General features: G+C 30.7%; 1 protein-coding gene across 1 annotated transcript; it reads left to right on the top strand.

Moving 5' to 3' along the window:
- The first annotated feature begins 13,766 nt into the window (after positions 1 to 13,766).
- On the top strand, positions 13,767 to 18,768 carry LOC139894060 (E3 ubiquitin-protein ligase RGLG2-like). The gene is made up of 11 exons (XM_071877255.1): positions 13,767 to 14,083; positions 14,897 to 14,981; positions 15,314 to 15,454; positions 15,535 to 15,648; positions 16,283 to 16,380; positions 16,872 to 16,951; positions 17,071 to 17,176; positions 17,637 to 17,764; positions 17,904 to 18,087; positions 18,316 to 18,372; positions 18,459 to 18,768. The coding sequence occupies exons 1-11, from the start codon at positions 13,835 to 13,837 to the stop codon at positions 18,537 to 18,539; spliced, it is 1,323 nt and encodes a 440-aa protein (XP_071733356.1). The 5' UTR covers positions 13,767 to 13,834; the 3' UTR covers positions 18,540 to 18,768.
- Positions 18,769 to 27,009: the final 8,241 nt, after the last annotated feature.

Below are 27,009 nucleotides of genomic sequence, written 5' to 3' on the forward strand. Positions count from 1 at the left end.
CATATAAGTAGTGCCTCCAAGTCTTTAATGCAAAAACAACCGCGCCTAATTCCAAATCATGCGTCGTATAATTTTGCTCGTGAATCTTCAATTGTCTAGACGCATAAGCAATCACCTTCGTCCGTTGCATTAATACACAACCGAGACCTTGCTTTGATGCGTCACAATAAATCACAAAATCATCATTCCCTTCAGGCCTCTGCCGCATTAATATTGAAAACTCTTCCGCGGCCTTGTCCATTCGTGTTCTCCTGGTTTGGGCAATTTCTAATAATGTGGCCCGGTTTTCCACATTTATAACAAACTACATTGGCATAACTTGCTCCGACACTACTTGCTCCGCCATTACTCGTTCCGACACCATTTGTTCTTTTCGTTCTGTTAACCCCTGGTCCGTAGACCTCACACTTCGCCGCGCTATGACCATTTCTTTTACACTTGTTGCAAAATTTGGTGCAGAATCCCGAGTGATACTTTTCACACCTTTGGCATAGCTGCTTCTGATTGTTGTTGTTGTTGTTGCGGTTATTATTGTTGTAGCTGCTGTTGCTGTTGTTGTTGTTGTTGTTGTTGTTGTTGTTGTTGGGCCGTTTGTTGTAGTTGCGATTGATGTTGCGATTGTTGGGATAGTTGTTGCGATTATTGTTGTAATTGCTGTTGTTGTTGTATTGGTGATTCTTATCACCGTTTTCCTCCCACTTTCTTTTGACTTGCTTCACATTGGCCTCTTCAGCAGTCTGTTCTTTAATTCTTTCTTCAATCTGGTTCACTAGTTTGTGAGCCATTCTACATGCCTGTTGTATGGAGGCGGGCTCATGTGAACTTATATCTTCTTGGATTCTTTCCGGTAATCCTTTCACAAACGCGTCGATCTTCTCTTCCTCATCTTCGAACGCTCCCGGACAGAATAGGCACAATTTTGTGAATCGTCTTTCGTACGTGGTAATATCAAATCCTTGGGTTCGTAACCCTCTAAGTTCTGTCTTGAGCTTATTGACCTCGGTTCTGGGACGGTACTTCTCGTTCATCAAGTGCTTGAATGCTGACCACGGTAGTGCGTAAGCATCATATTGTCCCACTTGCTCTAGATAGGTATTCCACCATGTTAACGCAGAACCTGTGAAGGTATGCGTAGCGTACTTCACTTTGTCCTCTTCAGTACACTTACTTATGGCAAACACCGATTCGACCTTCTCGGTCCACCGTTTCAATCCGATCGGTCCTTCGGTTCCATCAAATTCCAAAGGTTTGCAGGCAGTGAATTCTTTGTAGGTGCATCCTACACGATTTCCTGTACTGCTAGATCCAAGGTTATTGTTGGTATGTAGCGCAGCCTGTACTGCGGCTATGTTTGAAGCTAGAAAAGTACGGAATTCCTCTTCATTCATATTCACGGTGTGTCGAGTAGTCGGTGCCATTTCCTTCAAAATAGTCAAATGGAACAAGTTAATCATACAGAATATTAAGAGTAGTTAATAGTATTTCATAGCATAATATGAACTTATTTATAAAAGCTTTTTCTTCATATTAGCGTTTTATAAGTTTAAATTCGGGTAGTACCTACCCGTTAAGTTCATACTTAGTAGCTAATATACAATTCAACTACTACAATTCTATATGAAAAACTGATTATAATAATATTTCACGTTCAAACTTTTATACAATATTTTACAAACTTACAATACCGCTTATTTTACATAAAGCATGAAATATAGCACACAATAACTTTGATACAAGATAGTTGTGAAGATAATTCTAGCTAGTACACAAGTCATTCAGTAAAGGCAATAAAGACACGTAATTCATACGTCCAGAAACAAGTCATGCATTCTGGTTTACTAGGACTACTTCCCATCCTTGGTCTTGTGGAACATAACCGTTATGGCCATTGATAAGACAGCGTGTTGTAACGTCGTCAAAGGGACGAGGGTTACGTAATGACCAACAGTCTCGTAATAACCTAAAAACCTCATTTCTTACCCCAATTACCGACTCCGTCACTTGTGGGAACGTTTTGTTTAATAGTTGTAGCCCGATGTTCTTTTTCTCACTTTGGTGAGAAGCGAACATTACTAACCCGTAAGCATAGCATGCTTCTTTATGTTGAATGTTAGCCACTTTTTCTAAATCATGAAGTCCTATATTCGGATACATTGAGTCAAAATAATTTCTTAACCCGTTGCGTAAAATAGCATTTGGGTTCCCCGCAATATATGCGTCAAAGTAAACACATCGTAACTTATGGGTTTCCCAATGTGATATCCCCCATCTTTCAAACGAAAGTCTCTTATAAACCAAGACATTCTTGGAAAGTTCTTCAAATCTCTTACAAACTGATCTCGCCTTAAATAGTTGTGCCGAGGAATTCTGACCGACTCTAGACAAGATTTCATCAATCATGTCTCCGGGTAGGTCTCTTAAAATATTGGGTTGTCTATCCATTTTGTGTTTTTATACTGTAAAATAGACAAGAGTTAGATTCATAATAAAAAAAAAATACTTATTAATACAAGCAATTTTTACATATATCATAAAGCATAAGCACACTATATTACATATATTACACCACACGAATACAACTATCTTATTCCGACTCGCTCGTTTCTTCTTCTTCGATTTTGGTTCGTTTTGCCAAGTTTCTAGGGATATATGATGTTCCCCTAATACGAGCTGTCGTTTTCCACAACGGTTTAGAAAAACCTGGTGGTTTAGAGGTTCCCGGGTCATTGTTACAACTTAAGGGCTTCGGGGGTTGACGATACATATAAAGTTCATCGGGGTTGGAATTAGATTTCTCTATTTTTATGCCCTTTCCCTTATTATTTTCTTTTGCCTTTTTAAATTCAGTTGGGGTAATTTCTATAACATCATCGGAATTCTCGTCGGAATCCGATTCATCGGAGAATTGGTAATCCTCCCAATATTTTGCTTCCTTGGCGGAAACTCCATTGACCATAATTAACCTTAGTCGGTTGGTTGAGGATTTTCTTTTACTTAACCGTTTATTATTTCCCCCACCGGTTCTATTTCCTCCTCCAGTTCCTCCTCTTCCGGTTCTGATTCTTCTTCCGGTTCTGATTCTTCTTCCGGTTCTTCTTCGGGAACTTATGAATCAGTCCAATATATATTCGACTCTTCGTTATTATTAGGTGAGTCAATGGGACTTGTGCTAGAGGTAGACATCTATCACACAATATCAAACATGTTAAGAGATTAATATATCACATAATATATACATGTTAATAATATATAGTTTCCAACAAAAATGTTAAGCAATCATTTTTAAAGAAAACACGGTCGAAGTCCAGACTCACTAATGCATCCTAACAAACTCGATAAGACACACTAATGCAAATTTTCTGGTTCTCTAAGACCAACGCTCGGATACCAACTGAAATGTCCCGTTCTTAATGATTAAAAACGTTCCATATTAATTGATTTCGTTGCGAGATTTTGACCTCTATATGAGACGTTTTTCAAAGACTGCATTCATTTTTAAAACAAACCATAACCTTTATTTCATAAATAAAGGTTTAAAAAGCTTTACGTAGATTATCAAATAATGATAATCTAAAATATCCTGTTTACACACGACCATTACATAATGGTTTACAATACAAATATGTTACATCGAAATCAGTTTCTTGAATGCAGTTTTTACACAATATCGCACAAACATGGACTCCAAATCGTGTCCTTATTTTAGTATGCAACAGCGGAAGCTCTTAGTATTCACCTGAGAATAAACATGCTTTAAACGTCAACAAAAATATTGGTGAGTTATAGGTTTAACCTATATATATCAAATCGTAACAATAGACCACAAGATTTCATATTTCAATACACATCCCATACATAGAGATAAAAATCATTCATATGGTGAACACCTGGTAACCGACATTAACAATATGCATATATAAGAATATCCCCATCATTCCAGGACACCCTTCGGATATGATATAAATTTTGAAGTACTAAAGCATCCGGTACTTTGGATGGGGCTTGTTGGGCCCAATAGATCTATCTTTAGGATTCGCGTCAATTAGGGTGTCTGTTCCCTAATTCTTAGATTACCAGACTTAATAAAAAGGGGCATATTCGATTTCGATAATTCAACCATAGAATGTAGTTTCACGTACTTGTGTCTATTTTGTAAATCATTTATAAAACCTGCATGTATTCTCATCCCAAAAATATTAGATTTTAAAAGTGAGACTATAACTCACTTTCACAGATTTTTACTTCGTCGGGAAGTAAGACTTGGCCACTGGTTGATTCACGAACCTATAACAATATATACATATATATCAAAGTATGTTCAAAATATATTTACAACACTTTTAATATATTTTGATGTTTTAAGTTTATTAAGTCAGCTGTCCTCGTTAGTAACCTACAACTAGTTGTCCACAGTTAGATGTACAGAAATAAATCGATAAATATTATCTTGAATCAATTCATGACCCAGTGTATACGTATCTCAGTATTGATCACAACTCAAACTATATATATTTTGGAATCAACCTCAACCCTGTATAGCTAACTCCAACATTCACATATAGAGTGTCTATGGTTGTTCCGAAATATATATAGATGTGTCGACATGATAGGTCGAAACATTGTATACGTGTCTATGGTATCTCAAGATTACATAATATACAATACAAGTTGATTAAGTTAAGGTAGGAATAGATTTGTTACCAATTTTCACGTAGCTAAAATGAGAAAAATTATCCAATCTTGTTTTACCCATAACTTCTTCATTTTAAATCCGTTTTGAGTGAATCAAATTGCAATGGTTTCATATTGAACTCTATTTTATGAATCTAAACAGAAAAAGTATAGGTTTATAATCAGAAAAATAAGTTACAAGTCTTTTTTGTAAAGGTAGTCATTTCAGTCGAAAGAACGACGTCTAGATGACCATTTTAAAAAACATACTTCCACTTTGAGTTTAATCATAATTTTTGGATATAGTTTCATGTTCATAATAAAAATCATTTTCCCAGAATAACAATTTTTAAATCAAAGTTTGTCATAGTTTTTAATTAACTAACCCAAAACAGCCCGCGGTGTTACTACGACGGCTTAAATCCGGTTTTACGGTGTTTTTCGTGTTTCCAGGTTTTAAATCATTAAGTTAGCATATCATATAGATATAGAACATGTGTTTATTTGATTTTAAAAGTCAAGTTAGAAGGATTAACTTTTATTTGCGAACAAGTTTAGAATTAACTAAACTATGTTCTAGTGATTACAAGTTTAAACCTTCGAATAAGATAGCTTTATATGTATGAATCGAATGATGTTATGAACATCATTACTACCTCAAGTTCCTTGGATAAACCTACTGGAAATGAGAAAAATAGATCTAGCTTCAAAGGATCCTTGGATGGCTTAAAAGTTCTTGAAGCAGAATCATGACACGAAAACAATTTCAAGTAAGATTTCCACTCGAAATAAGATTGTTATAGTTATAGAAATTGAATTAAAGTTTGAATATGATTATTACCTTGTATTAGAAATATAACCTACTGTAAGTAACAAAGATTTATTGATCTTAGATGATTACTTGGAATGGATTTAGAAAACTTGGAAGTAAACTTGCAATCTTGGAAGTATTCTTGATTTTATGAAACTAGAACTTTTGGAATTTATGAAGAACACTTAGAACTTGAAGATAGAACTTGAGAGAGATCAATTAGATGAAGAAAATTGAAGAATGAAAGTGTTTGTAGGTGTTTTTGGTCGTTCGTGTATGGATTAGATATAAAGGATATGTAATTTTGTTTTCATGTAAATAAGTCATGAATGATTACTCATATTTTTTGTAATTTTATGAGATATTTCATGCTAGTTGCCAAATGATAGTTCCCACGTGTGTTAGGTGACTCACATGGGCTGCTAAGAGCTGATCATTGGAGTGTATATACCAATAGTACATACATCTAAAAGCTATGTATTGTACGAGTACGAATACGGGTGCATACGAGTAGAATTGTTGATGAAACTGAACGAGGATGTAATTGTAAGCATTTTTGTTAAGTAGAAGTATTTTGATAAGTGTCTTGAAGTCTTTCAAAAGTGTATGAATACATATTAAAACACTACATGTATATACATTTTAACTGAGTCGTTAAGTCATCGTTAGTCGTTACATGTAAATGTTGTTTTGAAACCTTTAGGTTAACGATCTTGTTGAGTGTTGTTAACCCATTGTTTATTATAACAAATGAGATGTTAAATTGTTATATTATCATGATATTATGATATATAATATATCTTAGTATGATATATATACAGTTAAATGTCGTTACAACGATAATCGTTACATATATGTCTCGTTTCGAAATCATTAAGTTAGTAGTCTTATTTTTACATATGTATTTCATTGTTAATACAGTTAATAATATATTTACTTATCATTTAACATAATTAACCAAGTATATCAATATCTTAATATGATTCATATGTACCTAGTAAGACGTTGTTATAACGATAATCGTTATATATATCGTTTTCGAGTTTCTTAAATTAATAGTCTCATTTTTATGTATATAACTCATTGTTAAAATACCAAATGAGATACATACTTATAATAAAATCATGTTAACTATATATATAACCATATATATGTCATCGTATAGTTTTTACAAGTTTTAACGTTCGTGAATCACCGGTCAACTTGGGTGGTCAATTGTCTATATGAAACCTATTTCAATTAATCAAGTCTTAACAAGTTTGAATGCTTAACATGTTGGAAATACTTAATCATGTAAATAACAATTTCATTTAATATATATATAAACATGGAAAAGTTCGGGTCACTACAACCTAATTGTAGAGTAGTGTAGTTTTTAGTAAGTCCGGTTCGTTCCACAGGGAGTCAGCTAAGTTTAACGCTATATTTATTTTAAACTATATTTGTATAAATATATATATATAAGTAATATTATTATTATTATTATTATAAAAGGGGGTTTTTACCGTTTAATGACCGTTTTGTCGATTTTAAGACTTAAATCACAATTAAAATCTAATGTAAAATATTAAATATAAATATAACTTAATTTAAAGCATAAAGTAAATGTCGAGAAATAAAAATGTTATAATTTAAAAGTACGATAATTAAAAGTACGATAAAATAAAAGTACGATAAATAAAATGATAAATAAAAGTGCGATGAGATATAAAATAAAGGAATTATGCTTATTTAAACTTCCGTAATCATGATATTTGACGTGTTGATTTTAATTTATTACCATGGGTTAATTGTTCTTTGTCCTGGATTATTCGATATGTCCATCTGGTTTTGTCCATAATAGTCCATCGGTCATAATCATAAAGTGCGAAATTATTCGTCAAATTATCCTTATACCCGAAGTCAAATATTTCAACTAATTGGGGACTTAAACTGTAACAAGGTCTTAATACTTTGTTTAATGAATACACCAGGTTATCGACTGCGTGTAATCCAAGATTTTAATACTTTGTTAACAATTACACCAATTACCCTTGAATGTAATCCACCCCTGTTTTAATGAGTCCAGTGACTATTAATCCATCCCCGTGTCCGGTTAAATGAATAATTATTAGTATTTATAAATATCCCACACACCATACCCAGTCAAGCGTATGTGGTTATATATAAATACGTCAAATTATAAATCTCTATATTAAATCAAAGAGATATCATTTAATCAATATAAAGCCCATTAATAGCCCATAGTTCAATTTCCACAAGTGTCGGTCTTTTGTTCAAACCCCAATTATGGTCCAAAGCCCAATAACCTAGTCTTAATATTTAGTCCAACATCACGATTACTTCGGCTTAAATAAACATAATAATAACTTAGCTACAAGACATTAATTTAAAAAGGTTGAACATAACTTACAATGAGTATTAATTGCGTAGTGTTACACGGACAGAGTTTCGGCTTACAAACCTTAAAACATTCGCTACAATAACCTTATTATTATTATTAACTTAATATTAAAATTATAATTAAAATATAAATATAAATATAAACTGAAAAAAGAGATTGAAGATGGTGTGTATATTTCGTCGAATTGCATCGCCTTTTATAGTGGGATTTGGGCCCTGGTGTGCTCCGCGAGTGCGGAGCTTCGATTTCCAGCTCACACATAAATTGGATCCTAGCTTGCCGACGTTTATTTATATAATATATAAATATAATATATATATATATATATATATATATATATATATATATATAATTTACATAATTAATTATATATTATATTATATTTATGTGCATAGTTAATTTGTAATTTTAGGTCCGTTGCGTCGCGCGTTGACAGTGGGTTCATGTCACGGTTTCGGATTTTCGAACGCCTTTTCGTACGCTTGGATATCTTGTACTTTACGTTTCTCGGCTTGTACTCTTGTAATTTTTAGACGTTTCTCATCAGTAAATTGAACCACTTGGATTGTACTTTGTACTTTTTAGCGTTTTGGTCATTTGCGTCTTCAAATCGTCGAATCTGTCTTTTGTCTTCACCTTTTATTATTTAAACGAATATTACTTGGAATTAGAACAGTTGCAACAAAAAGCTTTTCTTTCTTGAAGGATAATGCTATAAAATATGTGTTCGTTTTTAGCATTATGTGTACTACATAGGATTGTCTATATGACAAAAGATGAGACTAGCTCATACCTGGATAATTATTGTGCCCGGAATCCTTCGGCCCATGTGAACCGATCTATGGTCCAAGTGAAGAAGACTTTAAGTGCAATTGTGAATAGAAAAGTTGTACATGACTACACGAGAGTGTAAGTGGTCCCACGATCACCCCAAATTACTTGCATAATCTAGCATAGGCTGCGTTTGATAAAACTGAATGATTTAGCGCTGAATGATTCACAATCTGAATGATTCAAAGTATATGAATCTGAATGAAAATATGTTGTTTGATAATCATTTTGAATGAACGATATGAATTGGGTAAAATTACCTTATCAACGTGTTATATGAATTAAAAATTCAATAATTGTTGAGTATTTTATATATTATTTGAGAAGGATATCACATAAAATTTATATGCTTAATGGTTAATAGAGTGTTTCAACTCTGAATGGTTCAGCTTTAAATGTTGAACCATTCAGCAGCATATGTCATTCAGAGCTCATAAACAAACGCGTTGAATGCTGAATGGTTCAGCAATCAGCGCTGAACTATTCAATTAAACGATAAATAAACACACCCTTAATTATCCATGTATACAGATAGTTGAACATCACTTATTTTCGTTAGTTGTAGTTAGCACTTTTGTTTCTAGTTTAAATATGTATATATGCATATAGATGGGAGATGAATGAAAAGTTTGCATAAAGCATTTTGTTTTCCTCTTTATTTACTTTAAAGTTTAGCCAACTTGAATCAGCTTTTATCGTGCAGTATACATATTACATTGTTAATCAATCCGCATTTTTGGGATGCCACCTAATCAAGCATAAAATGGTTCAAGGGGTTCGGTTCACGCAAGATCAACAAATTAGAGGGGTTTAAGGGTTTTTTTTTTGTTTAACTCTCCGGTCCGGAGTACCGTGAATAACCCTCATATGAGATGATGATCTCAGAAAAAGTGGTTAAACGTAACCCACCATCAGTCGGGTTAACCGGAGTTAAACGCTACCTGAAATCTCTGAGTGTTTGAGAGAGATGTTCCGGTTGCGCAGGTTAGCTGGCATATGATATAATTGAGAGTGTTCTTGTAGGTGAAACGGAATGCAATTCTAAAGTTGTTGTGTGTTTCTTGTTCAAGTTACTTCTATTTTATACTCGTGAGTTTTTGTCCCTTAGTGCCACGTAAGGGGACAAAAGGATATGTTGGTGTCACGTTACATTGCCTTTGTCCTTTTATTCCAAAAAGCTGTAAAAATACTGTCATTATCTTAGTGATGTCTCCTTTATATCCTGTTATCCTTTTCTGGCCGTCATGCGATGTCGGAATCGTATCGTGCTGCAGCAGGTGTCCTTTCTTCTTTAATGTCGCCATAGTACATTTCTGGCCTCATTCGTGCCCTAAACATGGCGTCGTATTTAGATTGTGTGACCAACGTTTGTGGGTATATTATCAAAGCGTGATTAGATGGCGCGTTAGCCAGCGTATGGATATGATCCTGCACGATTATATTGGGCGATGCGCGCTATTCTGTTATTGCGCAAATAGATGTGCAACTATGCGCATCATTACCACCATTAAGGCAAGTGTGTCGTGGAGTTTGAGAAAATTGTTGTTAATTCGTCCATTCTATCGTGATTGGTCTGCCAGGTGGGAGACGGTTCAATAGGCTCGGTCCACTGACTTTTTATGCTTCCTTCAACTAGACTACACGACGAGTTAGAAAATCTAAAACATATGTTCAATTAGCAAATTTACATATTATGTACTTATTAAAACAATAGACAATACTAATATGTCAACAAATATGATACACTTATTACTTGCAGCAACATTATGCGTTATTAAGTTGAAAATGCACTTTGTTTTCTTCAGTTGTTGTAAACTGTGAGCATATTCGTGATTATATTTTGTTAAGCATATGAATAAAAGTATTACTATGATTATTTACAATATATTTCTATACCAAAATTGTTAATATCATTGTTGGGGATATGATTTTGTAGAGATATTATACGGTTGTCAAATTTCCTTTAATTAAATGTATTTTAGGTTACACTAAAGCTACATTATGGTTTAAATTTTAAGTGTCATTTACATGTTTATGAGTCTTTTATGTGCTTATTATGGTATTTAATTCTTTTTAGTCACTATTGCTGTCTATTCATGTGAGTAACCATTTTTACTCTTTGATTTGTAGGCGTCTCATAAGATAATTAAAATATAACCTAATCACAAAAGAGTGTCACTGCGGAAACGCATGACTGAACCTCCTCCTCGTTGAGACTAATTGTGAAATAAGCAAACTAATATTCAAGAATTCATTACGAATCTAACAGTAGAACTAATGTTAAAGGGAGTTGATATTTCTAATACAAGTTTTGATAGATCCACCAAAATTCTCTAATCTACCTTAATGATGTGTTACACAATTTTTTTGCTAAAATTTATTGAAGGTATTACTGAAAACTTGCAATAAATGTCGGTGAATTTATAGTTATAGATGTTGAAATAGTGTTAAATCTGATGGTTAAATTAATGAAAGTTTGTGATGAAGTAATTAATGGTGGAATAAAAAAAAATAAAAATGAGGTTTCACACCTATCAATAATTGAACACTCTAAAATGACGTAAATGTCCTTTTAGAATAATGCTGATGAACAATAAGTGAGATGTTGTCTAATGATAATATTTGTAATAAGCAAATGAAACGACATCAAATAAGACTAAAAAATATATATGATAATTGAGTTAAAAAATAACATAAATCGATATTCACATTTTTCCAAAAAAAAAAAAAAAAAAATAGACTGACAACATCTTAACTATGTGTTGCCTTTAGATACCCATCAAATCCATCCCAAAAGTCGGATGCTAATCAAATATCTTCTCATGGAACTCCATGTGTGACGGACCGACCTATATCCCAGAGTCAAAGAAGATTACCCGACGCATCCGATGATCATATCTGCACAGTAGCATTTTAATTACAGCTCGAGAGTAAATGAAAAAATTCGGACGTACTAAAGAATCGTACTTGCCTCATTATTTATACAGGCTTCTACACACGGATCCCGTAACATCATAGGTGATTTTTTTGGCGAAAATAATAATATGTATATATATATAGTAGACCCGAAGATCCGGTGGTACAACAGTAAGCAGATCGTGACGATCTGTTGTGAAAGTAATTGGTCACAAACGAACATAACACATTGCATTCGCCGTGTTCGTTTAAAACAATATAAACGACTACATTGACAACAGAGCGAGATCATTGGAATTACTTTGAGAATACATAAACATAGAACCACCAAGCCTAAGCCTACAAACATACATATAAACCCGACCCCGTATCCAACCGCGCATCTTCACCCCGCGAAAACCGCAAACTCAACCCAATCATCGGGCAACCCGAGAACACCTCACTCGAGACCTATTTACCGAAGTCAACAACGCCGGCAACAACATCAAACCTACAAAAAATCCAACGACGAAAAAAATGTAATGAAAGAACTAAACTCGCGGCAACCGAAGAACCAAAAACTGAATGATAATATTTCTACTTTTTTACTTTTTAATAAACTCGCTAAACTAGTATCTACTTGTACAGTACAAACTTTAAAACATGAGTGGTTATAGACGACTTTGGTCAATGTCAACCATTGACAATTCACGAAGAGATAGCGAAAACCGAAACAACGCACGTTAACATCACAAGCAAACTTGAAACAATCAAATCAAACTCTAAATAACTAAAAAAAATAAAAACATTGATGACAATTCTCATTCTCATTTTCTTAGAAAGTGCTCAACACTGATGTAAATCTATTGCCACGTGTAAACTCTACCTCAACCAACAACTACCAACCCTTTACAGCGCCACTTCAATCGCTTAGGTAAACTCAATTTTTTCAATATACATTAATTTTAATTTCTTTCTATCCAATACATTAACAATCATTTCATCTGATTTGTACTGAATTTGGTAATTGCTTCTTTTCTGCCGTCAATTCAATTTCGTTTGTATAATTTGCATGCGTTATTGTTTTATTCAATTGGATATTCGATTTGTAACCGATATTAAACACTGAATTTTTAAAATTAGGTTTAATTAATGATGATTATAAACGAATTGTTTGATTTTGTGTATGAATTTGTTGTATATGAATATATATGTATGTATCTGAACAGTAGAGAGAAGACCTTGACTTTTAAGTTGACTTTTGGTATATGCAGTATTTGCATGTGCTTACGTTTGTGTGTGAATGGATTTTGATAAGTTTGGTGTTTAACTGTTAATGATTATCAATTATGTGATGTAGTTAATTTGTGGACACCTTTTGACTTTTGAGGTAATTTTTTATTGACATGAATATGTGTCAAATTAGATACTATTATGTTTTTCCTGTACAAATTGTTATGTAGTTCATTTTGTAGTGATTAAGTCATTATGAAATCTAATTCTTTTACTAGTTAAAAATGTTTATGAAGTTTGATATGGTGATAATAGTGTATAGTGTATAGAAAAAGGTTGTAGGATTACATAAATTATGCAAATAGCCATGACTACCTAAAAGGTAAAACGAAGTATATTTTCATTTTTTTTTTTCGTTCGTAGTGTAAATATGATATTATTTCACATGAGCATAATATTATATCTCCACTACGAACGGAAAAAAGTGGAGATATAATATGAGAACTTTTTTGTTGCTTCTAAACAAAGAGATGACCAGCTACAGTGATGAGTTAACTTATAATAATATAATTTAGGTAAAATAGGTAACTTATGTGAACTGATGTTTCATCTACTTCATAAAGCAGAAACATTATAATTGCAATGATCCCATTGACTAATACTTTTATAACTTTTTTTTTCTGGTTTATGAACAAACTGATTCTTGGGCATGCATTGTAATTCTTTTATTAGTTATTGCATCCTACTTTGTTTTTCTACATAAAATGAAAATTACATTTTGGTGATGATCATAGTAAGAATGCTAAGATTTATAGATGTTAGGCTATCAAAGTTATAGTATACATGGATCTTTTGTGTTTGTCGGAATTTAAAACCTTTAATTAATATCAAAACACACCGGTTATTATTTTATATATTTCACTTCTTTTGATATCAGTTGGATGCTTACTCCCATCAACTAATAATGTGATACAGTGAAACCTTAATTCATGGGTGGAAAAAGTTCAAAGAGGGCTGTTTCAGGTAGGTATTCATCATATGGGTCAACGTCAAGTTCTCAGGGTTACTCGCAATCACCATATCCGCAATCGCCGTATCCGTATTCTCAACCACCATTGAGCCAACCATATGCTTCTCCTTCGCCTTTTCAAAGCTATCCTGATCAGCCTCCTGCAGTTAAGAGGAAGCTTGAAAGAAAATACTCGAGAATAGATGATGATTACAACAACTTACAGGAGGTAACGTTATTCTCTATACATATGAATGCCCTAACAAGTACTAATGGGTACCATATTTTTGGTTGAGGTCTTAATTTCAGCGCGATTACTAATGAATGGGTTGATTTAGATTGTATTCAATCTCAAATAGGTCAAATGAAATATTAAGTTGCAAACAATGGTCAAATGGGTAGTTGAAATTCACCTTTAATGTTTTTTTTTTTTTTTTTTTTTTGAATTTCCGTAACCTCTAAATATAATTATTTTAAATTTGTACTATTACTGTGAAAGCATAGTTTTTCTACATTTTAGTTGATCACCAATATATTGCAAGATAAATGGACAAATAATTGTTGTAACTCAACCTAACGTGGTTCGTTCAAAAACACGCATCTTGCTACTACTATTGTTCAACTAAACTTAAACTTTGGTTAATTTTAAATATTTTGGGTTAAACAATTTAGTCACGTTGAAGAAAAGCAGTGCCTTTCGAGGTCTAAGGAACTCTAAAAATATCATCGACATTGTTTTTCGGTGTATAATGATTTTGGGTTTTATCATTTATCTTACCTGGGCATTTAAAATATATACTTTTCCATTATCTTTGTTTTTTTAACAGTTACTATACGTAATTTTCTTTTTCTTTAACCTTGGAGAACTCCAGGTTTTTATCTCAATTCTTTTTGAGGGTAGGCAGCAAAAAACATTTGTTCTTTAAGCTAGTTTACCTATTCAACACTGCATGATAATTTTAGCAATTTGCTAACTTGTTTATTATTGATTGATTTTTTTGTTGGTAATCAACTGTATAACACATCGTTTTGCTGTTTCCAGGTTACTGAAGCTCTAGCACGTGCTGGTTTGGAGTCTTCCAATTTGATTGTTGGTGTAGATTTTACAAAGAGCAACGAGTGGACTGGTTAAATTCAATCTTGGATCTTTTTATGTATATATTAGAGTCAGCATTTTCAACCCATTTACTTATGAATGGGTCAGCTCGGGTTGTCATTTATCGCTAATGGGTACTAATTAAAAAGGAAATGGGTCGAATTGGATAAACGGGTCATTAGTTACCCAGAGTCTAACTTTGACACCTATAACCAGTTTAACATATAATCCATGTTTTTGCACGAACCCTACTTTAATTCGTTACCCAACCCGCGCAAGCTGCCATTTATCCACCTCTAATACCACCTTTATATCAATTTTCGGAGTCCAATTTAATAACTATTTTACTTCTTTTAATACTAGGTGCAAGGTCGTTTAATCGAAGAAGCTTGCATCACATTGGAAATGAGATGAACCCTTATGAAGAAGCAATATCCATAATTGGAAGAACACTGGCTAGTTTTGATGAGGATAATTTAGTTCCCTGTTATGGATTTGGAGATGGTATAAAATTAATAGGATTAATTATACTTTCTTGATTTGTTTATAATTTTCACAGCTTATGAGATTTTGTAATTTGACAGCTTTAACTCATGATCAAGAAGTCTTCAGTTTTTACTCAGATGATAAATTTTGTGATGGATTTGAGGATATTTTGAGACGGTACAGGGAATTAGTTCCACAACTTCGGCTTGCAGGTTGAAATTACGGTGTATCATTTTCGTTGAAGCTTTTATGTCATAAGTCATAGATAGTGTGTGTGACTTTTAGAGTTATACGACTTTGGTCTTTAGTTGTAAAGACACTAGAGGTGTAGGTCACACGGGTTGGGTAATGGGTCAGGGTATGGATACTTTTGTATATAGGTCAAAAAGGATTAGGCTGGGCTGGGTTGACCCACAAACATTTTTCTGTTCTTTTTTCTTGAACTTTATTTTGTATTAATAATATTAATCCAAGAACTATCCTCTTGAAAATCTACCTTTTCCTGAAAAAAGTAACAGGTTTATGTATTTAGATACAATTTATACAAATTTCAACCAAATTTTTAAGTTTTTAATCCAAAACAACCTATATCTAGTTAAGTAGGTTGAACTGCATCCTATGAAACAAACCATTGTTCATATAGAACACTTTAGTAACCAAGAAATGAATGGCTGGCTTTATTATGTAGCTCCAAGTCTTAGTTTGTTTCTGCATTTACTGTTTACAAGTTGTCAAAATTGCTTATATTCACAAACTATTATTGGTTTACAACAATAAGTGATTTTAGTTCAAAAGGTATAATTCTTGAAACTAATGTTTTTTTATATCTTTCTGTGCCCCAATCAGGACCTACATCATTTGCCCCTGTTATTGAAATGGCCATTACCATTGTCGAACAAAGCGGTGGTCAGTATCATGTCTTGTTGATAATTGCTGACGGGCAGGTAATAATAAAAAATTTAAATTTGGTTTCAATACTACAGCTAGAGGTAGTGAAATGGGTGTGCAGGCAAGGTGGGCAATGGGTCAAAAAGGTTCTGGTAAAATGGGTCATCATCAAGTAATACGGGTTGTGTTGACTTCCCAAAACTTTATGTGTCCCTTTTTTGTAACTCTGTATTCATATTTTCATATATTTAAATTGTAATTGTAATATATGATTATATAGAATATGTATAATTAACGATTATCTGCTTTTTTATTTTTTTTATTTTTTTTGTATATATTATTTAAAATAAAAGGGTTTAGGAAGTTCTAACTAATTAAGTATACTCTATACGACCTTCAACCTGCTTCCTTGATTGTTATTTTTCTTTTTCATATCTGATCTGTTATCAATGAAGTCCAACCCGAAACAACCTACGGGTTGAAATGCCACCTGTACATCTGATTTACATCTATGTTGTTTGTACGCTAAATTCACCTTTGCACACAGGTCACAAGAAGCGTTGATACTGACCGTGGTCAACTAAGTCAACAGGAAAGGCGAACGGTTGAGGCAATCGTGAAAGCTAGGTAAAGTTTAGTTTTTTTGTTTTTTGTTTTTTTTTTTTTTTTTTTTTTTTTTTTTTTTTTTTTTTTAATAATGAAACTCTTTGCATGGTAGTAATTTGTTTTCTTTTGGTATTTTATAGTGAATATCCGTTGTCAATAGTGGTAGTTGGGGTTGGAGATGGACCATGGGACATGATGAAGGAATTTGACGACAATATTCCTGCTCGAGCTTTTGACAATTTCCAGGCAAGTTTAATGTCTATGAAAGTCATTACAGGTTTCAAGATGGGCGGGTTGGGTATCAATCAAGATATCATTGTTTATTATTGGCTGGCCCTTTCAGGTTGACTCAGAGATAGTTTTTGTTGCATCTTTTGGCTTTTTGACATCTAATACATGCGTTAGTCTTGACTTAATTAAAGGACTAACTTAATTAAAGAAGATTATTGTCACAATAAGTATCTTTTATATCTTTAAAAAAACATCAAAATGGTTTAGGATATTGTGTGTTGTAAATAGACTCTGGAGGTTTTACAAATTTTAGATACACGTTGGCAATTATTTATTTATTTATAAATTTATTTGTAGCTATTTTTAAAATTAACCTGTTAAAGATAAAACATAACCCACTTCAGTCGATATTGCTACCTTTAATGTTATTTGACGGTATCTTCAATCTCTGAGTAGCTTTTTTGGTCTGTTTTAGTTTGTAAATTTCACCGAAATTATGTCGAAGAACACGAATACGTCACGAAAAGAAGCGGAGTTTGCTCTTTCAGCGTTAATGGAAATACCATCACAATACAAGGCTACACTAGAGCTCAACATACTAGGGTAAGTATTCATATCCCTCTTAAACGGCTTCTATTCTATATTTTGTATTTGTATTTTCAATTATACACAAAATTGCTAAATATATAGAAGGCAGATTTTATATTTAATTTTTTTAAGTATTTATCAAAATATTATTCAGGGCTCGTCAAGGTAATGCTATAAATAGGGTTCCTCTTCCCCCACCACGTTATGCTTCTGCATCCGTAGGTGGACCCAAGCGGCCTTCACGATCGACTAGTTTCCAACATAATATTCCATCTCCCGAGAAACGGGAAACATCAGCCAACACAAGTTATAATAGGAATTTTACCTCAGATAACAATGTAAGTTGTCAGAGTCTATTAATTTTATCATGTTACTTACTTTTTGGTAAACTTATGTTAGATGCCAAGTTAAAGTACACATATAACTTTAAAAATTGTGTGTATAATGCAAGAACATTATAATTGTGACGTACTGTATCACTTTACTGAATTTAACATTTAAATGTATAAAAACATTTGGACTTCAAAATTGACTACTTATGATTTTTGTTTATATGTTCCTTGTAGCTTTGTCCCATTTGCATAACTGAGCGAAAGGATATGGCCTTCGGCTGTGGTCATCAGGTACATTTTACACATTTTGGCTGACAAATATACGTTTTAATCAAGTTTAACCAATATTTTTGTGTTGTTCTATTACGTGTTTTCAGACATGTTGTGGATGTGGCACAGACCTTGAGCTATGCCCAATTTGTAGGAGCTACATACAGACCAGAATCAAGCTTTATTAAACCCTAGACACGTGACATCACCTTTCTTATGATCTTGTAAATGTGTATTGTAAATGCTACCCTTTATTTCTATGCCGAGACTGGTCAAGGCGCGTTTTGATCTGAAATATTTGTGAATTCTTCGGAAAAGGTCTTTTATTTTGTGCGATTTTGTACAGTAGGTGGTACAATTATTCAGGATGTGTGCGATATACATTTCTTTAAGAAACAATAAATCAAATTCATAGATTTGCACAAATTTTTCTCTATGTACCTAGTTCCCACCTACAAATACTTATTGTATTGTACTACAGAGTATCTCTTTCACTCATGGTTGGTACACAAATAACACGAACATCTTGCAGGTCACTCGAGTGCTTCATACATTTTCATTTTTTGTTCAATATAGTTGTATGTTGTCGTATTTGATCGTACAAGGGCGGGCCCATAGCCCCATATCAATACCGCCTTAATAGGTGCAAGTACCACAGCTCTGACCATTCATCACCTTAAGCACACTCTGTTGAGTATAAAGCAAGGTTGTAAAAGATGTGAGACGGTCGAGATCTTGGAGCGTCGCAACGGTTAAAACGGGGTCGAGACGGTTAAGATCTTGGAGCGTCGCAACGGTTAAAACGGGGTCAAACTTTTTATATAAATTACAAACATAATTATTTCAGATATAAATACGTAAAATTAAAGACATATATCTATGTTTAATATGAAATATTAGCCTTTAATTTAAAATAATATTTATGTATAAAAAGTATTGGAGAACAAAGTCCGTCCTCTACATCTTGCAACTGACACATGGTGTTCATCGGGATCATTTTTAAGCAACGGAAGCCTCCATCAGATTGGAGGTAACGGGGCGGGTTCAAGAAGAATAAGTTATTATAAAATATAAACCCAACATACTTCTTTTACACCGTTTCAATCAAATCTCAGCTCTTGCTCATTTTGAAGCAGCGTCTGAATTGCAACACTGTTAATTTACAGTTTTCCAACCTTAATTTTATTTATAAAAAAAAAAAAAATACTTTTGATAACTCTATAAATCCAATATCTCTACCAAACCAACAAGATCACTAATAGTAATCCATCATCTGTATATACAAATATTTAATTCATAGTAATATTTACCTGTATTCTAATTTCTAAATGGCCTAATGTTCACTGCTATAGATCGTGGTTAAAACTATAATTTTGATTTTATTGTTTTCCACTCAACTTAATTTCCTCTTAAATATTTTACTACTCTAAATATATAAATAACTAGTTGAAGGATCCGTAGAGCCATGAGTTTTTTGAAAGAAAATGTTGAATGATATATTTATAGATGACCAATGAATGTAAATGTCGAAGTCGGTGAGTTAACATATAATTGAAGTTGGTGAGTTAACATATAATTGAAGTCGGTGAGTTAACAGTACCTTGAAAGTCAGATACATTAACGCTCCCTCGTTTGTAACCGACCAATATAAAAGAAAGACACCAACACTGTTAAAGACGTATAATACCTATTGTAGATTTATGTGTTCTTAGTAATTGAGTGAGCACATTGTTGGAGGTAATTTCACAGATGTTTAGGAAATCATTTGTTAATAGTCAATGTTTTTTTATAATTCAAAAACGGAATTTTACAATCACTTACCGAGTTACCAATGAAGCAGGACCCAGGTTCAAATCTTGCTAATGTCCAACATTGAATTAATTAGGCTCTTGACTAGAGGAGACGTCAATGTGCGCAATTCAGCTGGTTATGGATCACGTCGCTTAGCGGGGTCATCAGCCAGAGGTTTTACTCGCTAGGGAGGTTTCCTCTGCGAATAAAACACGAAATATTAATTTGATATTAATTACTAATGGTATTTTTATTTACCATGATTAATGACAATAATTATTTTCTATATAAAAAATGTATTATGAATAAAGGTCAATTATCATGTATTAAATTGTTTAATTGTAGAAACTAATGAAATGATTTAGTAAGTTTAATCAATTAATTGTTCCATATACCAAAAAACACAGGTATATATATACTATATATATAGTGAAAAGATTGATATGTCATCAAAATGAATGTACAAACATATACCAAATCATATTACACTATAAACACTTATTTTCCAAACATATAATGACAAAGAAATCAATTGAATAAATATATAAGAAGAACAATTATAGACATCATCATTCCAAACAAACATATTGACTCATATAATGATACGTTATAATACCTTTTTGGTAACTTGAGAAACTGTCGATCGTTATGTTGTTGTTATGGTATTTTTGAACTTCATTTTCAGTCATGCTATTTTATCATTTGCTTTTTTATGGTTTTCCTTCACCAGCTCTTCCTATTGTGAAGGTATTTTTTTCCACCATGTTATTGGGTTGATTGTGAGAATGGTGGATGAATTTAAAAGCTTATGTGAACTATATTACAATATAATGATCACAGTAAGAGGGATGTTGAACTAAAACAGAAGTAACCAAAAAATTTAGAGAATCCAACTGATACTGAAAACGATAAGGCTGGAAGTATTAGTTGGTTTTATGTACGATTGATGTGTTATGATCACAGAAGGCTAAAATGAGATGTACTGCGGGGAGGTGAATTGGTTTATATGCTTTTTTATTCACAATGTGTTTGTCAACTATCTGTCGCCTTTCATATATTAATCTTTAGTTTGTTTGGTTCAGTTTTAAGATCACATTGTCGTTAGTCTTTATTAACGGTCGATATATTATTAATTTGCCACCCTTTAACAATTACATATTTTGTTTCATATTCAGTATTGACAATATTGATTATGCTAAACACTGATTTATATATACTTGATGAACACCAATGATTCTACCACTATGTCATGGTTGTTTATATGTTAGTTAAGTGCTAATGTTACTTCTATCATATGATTTAGGTACTAATAGCACTTAATTAATCATATCCTTAATCCTAATAGCAGACACACTAAGATGTCACTTAATTATTTGTCGTATCTCATATGATTTAGGTACTAATGCAAACACACTAAGATGTTACTTATTAGTTGTATTTCATATGATATAGGTATTAATAGCAGCCGTATTAAGCATAATCCTAGCTAAGTATGTTTGGTACAAACTATTTTCAGTTAAAGGTTAACATGTAACTAAAATTTTATTCTAGAGCTAACAATTAAAACTAAAAATAATCTTTGTTTATTTGTTTATAACATTAGGGTAAATCGTTTAGTTAATTGCAGGTTCATGTGTTTTATAATTTTTCTAGCAATTTCATCTGTGTTTGTCTTCGTGAGTAATTGTTTATAATAATGTGATTACTTGAGACCTTTTTTTTATGGATTATTAACAGTTATTTGTTATTTTTTGTACTTCTTGGTATTGGTTTAGTTACTTGTGTTTTCATAGTTTCGTGGAAGTAGCACATGCCGATGATGGTGAAGATTCACTAAAGAAGGCGGAATTGGTGTCTTATCATGAATAGATAAGATTTTGATTTGTTAATAGTGGTTTATGTTAATGGTTTATAATGTGATTAGAGACAACTGGTATTTTTTGTGAAGTTATGATGAGTATGAAGTCGAAAATATGTATGGATAAAAAGGATAAAAGATAGTCAAAATGACCTAATCCAATGTGATATCTAGGTCGCGTTATGGTCGTGACAATCTATTTGTTAGTTTTGCCGTCGTTCAAATCTCGCAGCAAAACGCAGACCACATAGCTAGTTAATACTAATGTTTGTAGTTCTTATAGGCATATAATATTAATTAGTGGTACTCGTAATACTATAAAAATACTAATAAATGTTATTAATAATACCAATAATACTAATAACCACAAATCTATTTGTTGAATGATAAAAAGCCTCAGTTGGTTTTGAGCCCGTATCCTTGAAAAAATATGTGCATGTTCAAATTCTAGAGGGAGAGGAGAGTTTTCTCCAAGGTTGTGCCTATGGTATCATTCAATCTGTGCGGATCAAACGCTAAACCTAAAACATTTCGGGTACGCATTGCGCTAAGGATGCGAGGAGTTTCTTCCTAACGGGTTTGTGGGTGGCAAATGAAAGAAATCGATGTCAAAATTGTCGTTCTAAAAAACAAAAATAAAATAATACTAATAATAATATTATAAATACTAATACTAATAGTACTAATAATACTAACAAAAATACTATTAATAATACAAGTAAAAAATAATAATAATAATAATAATAATAATAATAATAATAATAATAATAATAATAATAATAATAATAATAATAATAATAATAATAATAATAATAATAATAATAATAATAATAATAATATTAATAGTAATATGAATATTTAAAAATACTAATAATACTATTTATACTAATAAAAATAATAATAATAATACTAATACTAATAATACTTATAATAATAGTAATATAAATACTAATAATACAATTTAAAATAGTAATAATAATAATAATAATAATAATAATAATAATAATAATAATAATAATAATAATAATAGTAATAAAGTTATTAATCATATTAATAATAGTATTAATGATTATACTAATATAAGTACTAATAATACTAATAAAATTAGTAAAATAAGAAATAATATATAATAATAATAATATTTATAAGACGACTAGTTATACTACTAATATTAATAAAAATACTAATACAATTAACAACTATAATAATACTAATAAAAATACTAATAATACTAATACCATTAAATAAAATACCATTAATACTAATAAAAAACTAATAATACTATTAAAACTAATAATCATACTAATAATATTAATAATAATGCAAATAGTACTAATAAAAATACTATGAATACTAATACTAATAAATATACTAATATTAATATTAATACTACTACTGATATTAATACTAATAATTCTAATGTTAGTAATAAAATTACTGATACTAATACTACTAATAAATTAATTTATATACTAATAATAAAAGTAGTAATACTAGTAAAAGTAAATATTCTAATAATAATGTACTAATTATACTAATTGAAATACTAATATTATTATTAACAATAGTAATAGTACTAGATATAATACTAATAATAGTAATATTATTAACAATAACACAAAAAATTATTATTGTTAATACTAATAAAAATACATATAATACTAAAAATATCATAACCATAATATTAATATTAAAAGCTAACAATACTAATAAATATACTACTAAATATACTACTACTACTACTACTACTACTACTACTACTACTACTACTACTACTACTACTACTACTAATAATAATAATAATAATAATAATAATAATAATAATAATAATAATAATAATAATAATAATAATAATAATCATAATAATACGAGTAATACGAATAATATATTCATACTACTAATAATACTAATAATAATATTGAAAATATTAATACTATTAATAAATTAATAAAATAATAATACAAATAAAATAATACTATTAATAATACTAAAAATACTAATAATTTTTTTTACTAATTAAAATAAACTAAAAACTAATAAAATACTATTAATACTACTCTTTATACAACGTAGACATAAGTTTACTAATAATAATAATAGTAATAAATATTATTCATAATATCATAATAATACAAATAAATATAACTAATAATACCAATAATACTAATAATAATATTAAAGTACTAAAACTACTAATACTACTAATAATACTAAAAATAAATGACAATAATAATTAAAATACTAACAATACTAGTAAAAATACATATCATATTATTATTAATAATACTAATAATATTACTAATAATTTTACTAATAATAATACTAATAGTACTAATAAAAATACTACTACTACTACTACTACTACTACTACTACTACTACTACTACTAATAATAATAATAATAATAATAATAATAATAATAATAATAATAATAATAATAATAATAATAATAATAATAATAATAATAATAATAATAATAATAATAATAATAATAACAATAGTGATAAACGCTAATGGTACTCTAATAGAAATAATAAGATTATAATAAAAAATACTAATAATACTAAAACAAATAATAATAATAATAATAATAATAATAATAATAATAATAATAATAATAATAATAATAATAATAATAATAATAATAATAATAATAATAATAATACTTACAAAAATAATAATAAAATATTAATATTAATAATACTAAAAATACTCATAGTACTAATAATATCATTAATACTACTAATATTGGTAATAATACAGATAAAAATACTATTAATAATGATATTAATTCCAGTATATTCATACTACTAATAATAGTTATAAAAATAATGAAAATATTAATATTAATACTACTATTAAATTAATACTAATAATAATACAAAAATACTAATAAATATACTAATAATACTAATCAAAATATTATTAATACTACTATTAATACTAAAGTAAATACTCATAATATTTAAATATCATTAACAATACAAATTATAATACTAATTATGCTAATAATACTAGTGAAAATTCTATTAATACTAAAATTAATACGAATAATACTAATAAAAATATTCACAATACTACAACAACAACAAAACCCAATATCACATGAGTGGTGTATGGGGAAGGTGAGATGTATACAATCTTTCCCCTATCCGAGAATAAAGACAAGTCATTTCTCCACCCAGAGTGAAAACACTCTCAAGAGTAGAGAAAGTCATCCCTCTCTTTATTCGACGGATAAAGAGATTGCTTCCGAGAGGACCTCCGACCTTTAAGTAGGAAAAGTTTATTTTTTAAAAAAAATACTAAAATAAAAATAATAATAGACGCCATGAAAATGGTAGAATCAAATTTCTATGGGTTTGAAATCCTGCCTAAAATTTAATTTAGGCTCTAAGAGTCAGTCAAGTCGCCAATAAATCGACGATTGATGTCGACTCAATAAAAATACTACAATACTAATATTACTAATAATAATAATAATAATGAAAATATTATTACTACTATCAAAATAATACTAAAATACTTATATAAAAACATAATTATATTAATTAAAATTAATAAAAATACTATTAATACTGATAAAAGTATTACTAATAATGCTAATAGTACTAATAGAAATACTAATAATACTAATAATTTAATAAAAAAACTAATAATACTCAAAACACATTCTAATGAAATAATTAGTAAGAATATCATTAATGGTACAATCTTTTTTTTAGGGCAAAGCAAAATATATTAAATCAACAAAAAACAAGGCCAGGATATACCCTACAGCCTGAATACAACAAGAACCAGCAAACAAACAAACAAGAAACCTCCAAACCAAAAACTAACACAATTTTAACCCTTGTTCAGTCCATTTTAACTGCCACATACTAGCAACCCTTTTCACAGCAAGAGAATTCTTCACTTTAAATGAAACCAGCTTGACCCTAACATAACTCTGGATATTCTCACACAGAACAGAAGCATCCTTACTCTGATTCTTAAACAATCTAGCATTCCTTTCACTCCATATGAAGTAAACACAGGAAGCAATCACCATCCTGTTAACAATGCTCCAGATATTATTAGTAAATGGATAAAGAGCTAAACTACTAACAATATCATCAAACCTATTTGGCAGGCCCCTAAATACAATCATGTTTTTATTCTTCACCCATATCCATACTATATGAACATTGAAAAAACAAATGGTTCACAGAATCTTTAATCTTACCACAAAAAACACATGCTAAGACTTGATTAGGCATCTAAGATTGAATTCTGTCTTGAGTGTTCAGCCTTTTTAATGTAGCCAGCCACATTATAAAAGCATGCTTTGGGTCAAAGCCTTTATACCAAATAACATGAGCCCAGGCAACTTTATTTCTATTAATTTTAAAATCAACCCAAACTTGCCTAGTAGAAAACTGCACTTTAACACCATCATTATTAACCCAATGCAGACTGCCATTATCATCCATAATATGAGGGAAAACTTTATCTCTTAAATCTAACAAACTTTTCCATCCCCAACTATCATTATATTTATATTCAGCACCCCAAAAAGACATACCTTTAAGCTAAATAGTGTTGACCCATTTACTTCATAAAGTGTCATTTTGGGTCAAACATCTCCAAATATTCTTAACTAACAATGTGTCATTCCATTCCCTCAATGGCTTAATGCCCACCTTGACCTTTTGGAACACATACATTATTCCAAGCCACTTTAGCTTTACCTTTAGAATTTACACTTTGTGTAACACCGTCCATTTTTATTTTTTTTATTTATTTTTTTTATAACACAGCGGAAGTCTTAGTTAATAAAACACCACATTAATTACATTAGTACAAAAGCATAAGTTTAACTTTCACAAACGGTGTTACTTTATTACAAACACGGTTACAAATGTCCACATCAGAGTTGCTAGTCAAACATGTCTTCTACATCAAGTTTCGATCTCATCAACAGTACCTACACCTGCAGGGGAAGGAATGTGGGGGATTAGCGCACCGCTA

The sequence above is a fragment of the Rutidosis leptorrhynchoides genome, chromosome 2, assembly GCF_046630445.1.
Source record: "Rutidosis leptorrhynchoides isolate AG116_Rl617_1_P2 chromosome 2, CSIRO_AGI_Rlap_v1, whole genome shotgun sequence".
Lineage (NCBI taxonomy): Eukaryota > Viridiplantae > Streptophyta > Magnoliopsida > Asterales > Asteraceae > Rutidosis > Rutidosis leptorrhynchoides.

Coding starts and splice junctions, on each gene's coding strand:
- LOC139894060 (XM_071877255.1), top strand. CDS start 13,835: ATGGGTGGAAAAAGTTCAAAGAGGGCTGTTTCAGGTAGGTATTCATCA. Junction 14,982..15,313: donor AAAGAGCAACGAGTGGACTG/GTTAAATTCAAT, acceptor TTTTAATACTAG/GTGCAAGGTCGTTTAATCGA. Junction 17,765..17,903: donor CTAGAGCTCAACATACTAGG/GTAAGTATTCAT, acceptor AATATTATTCAG/GGCTCGTCAAGGTAATGCTA.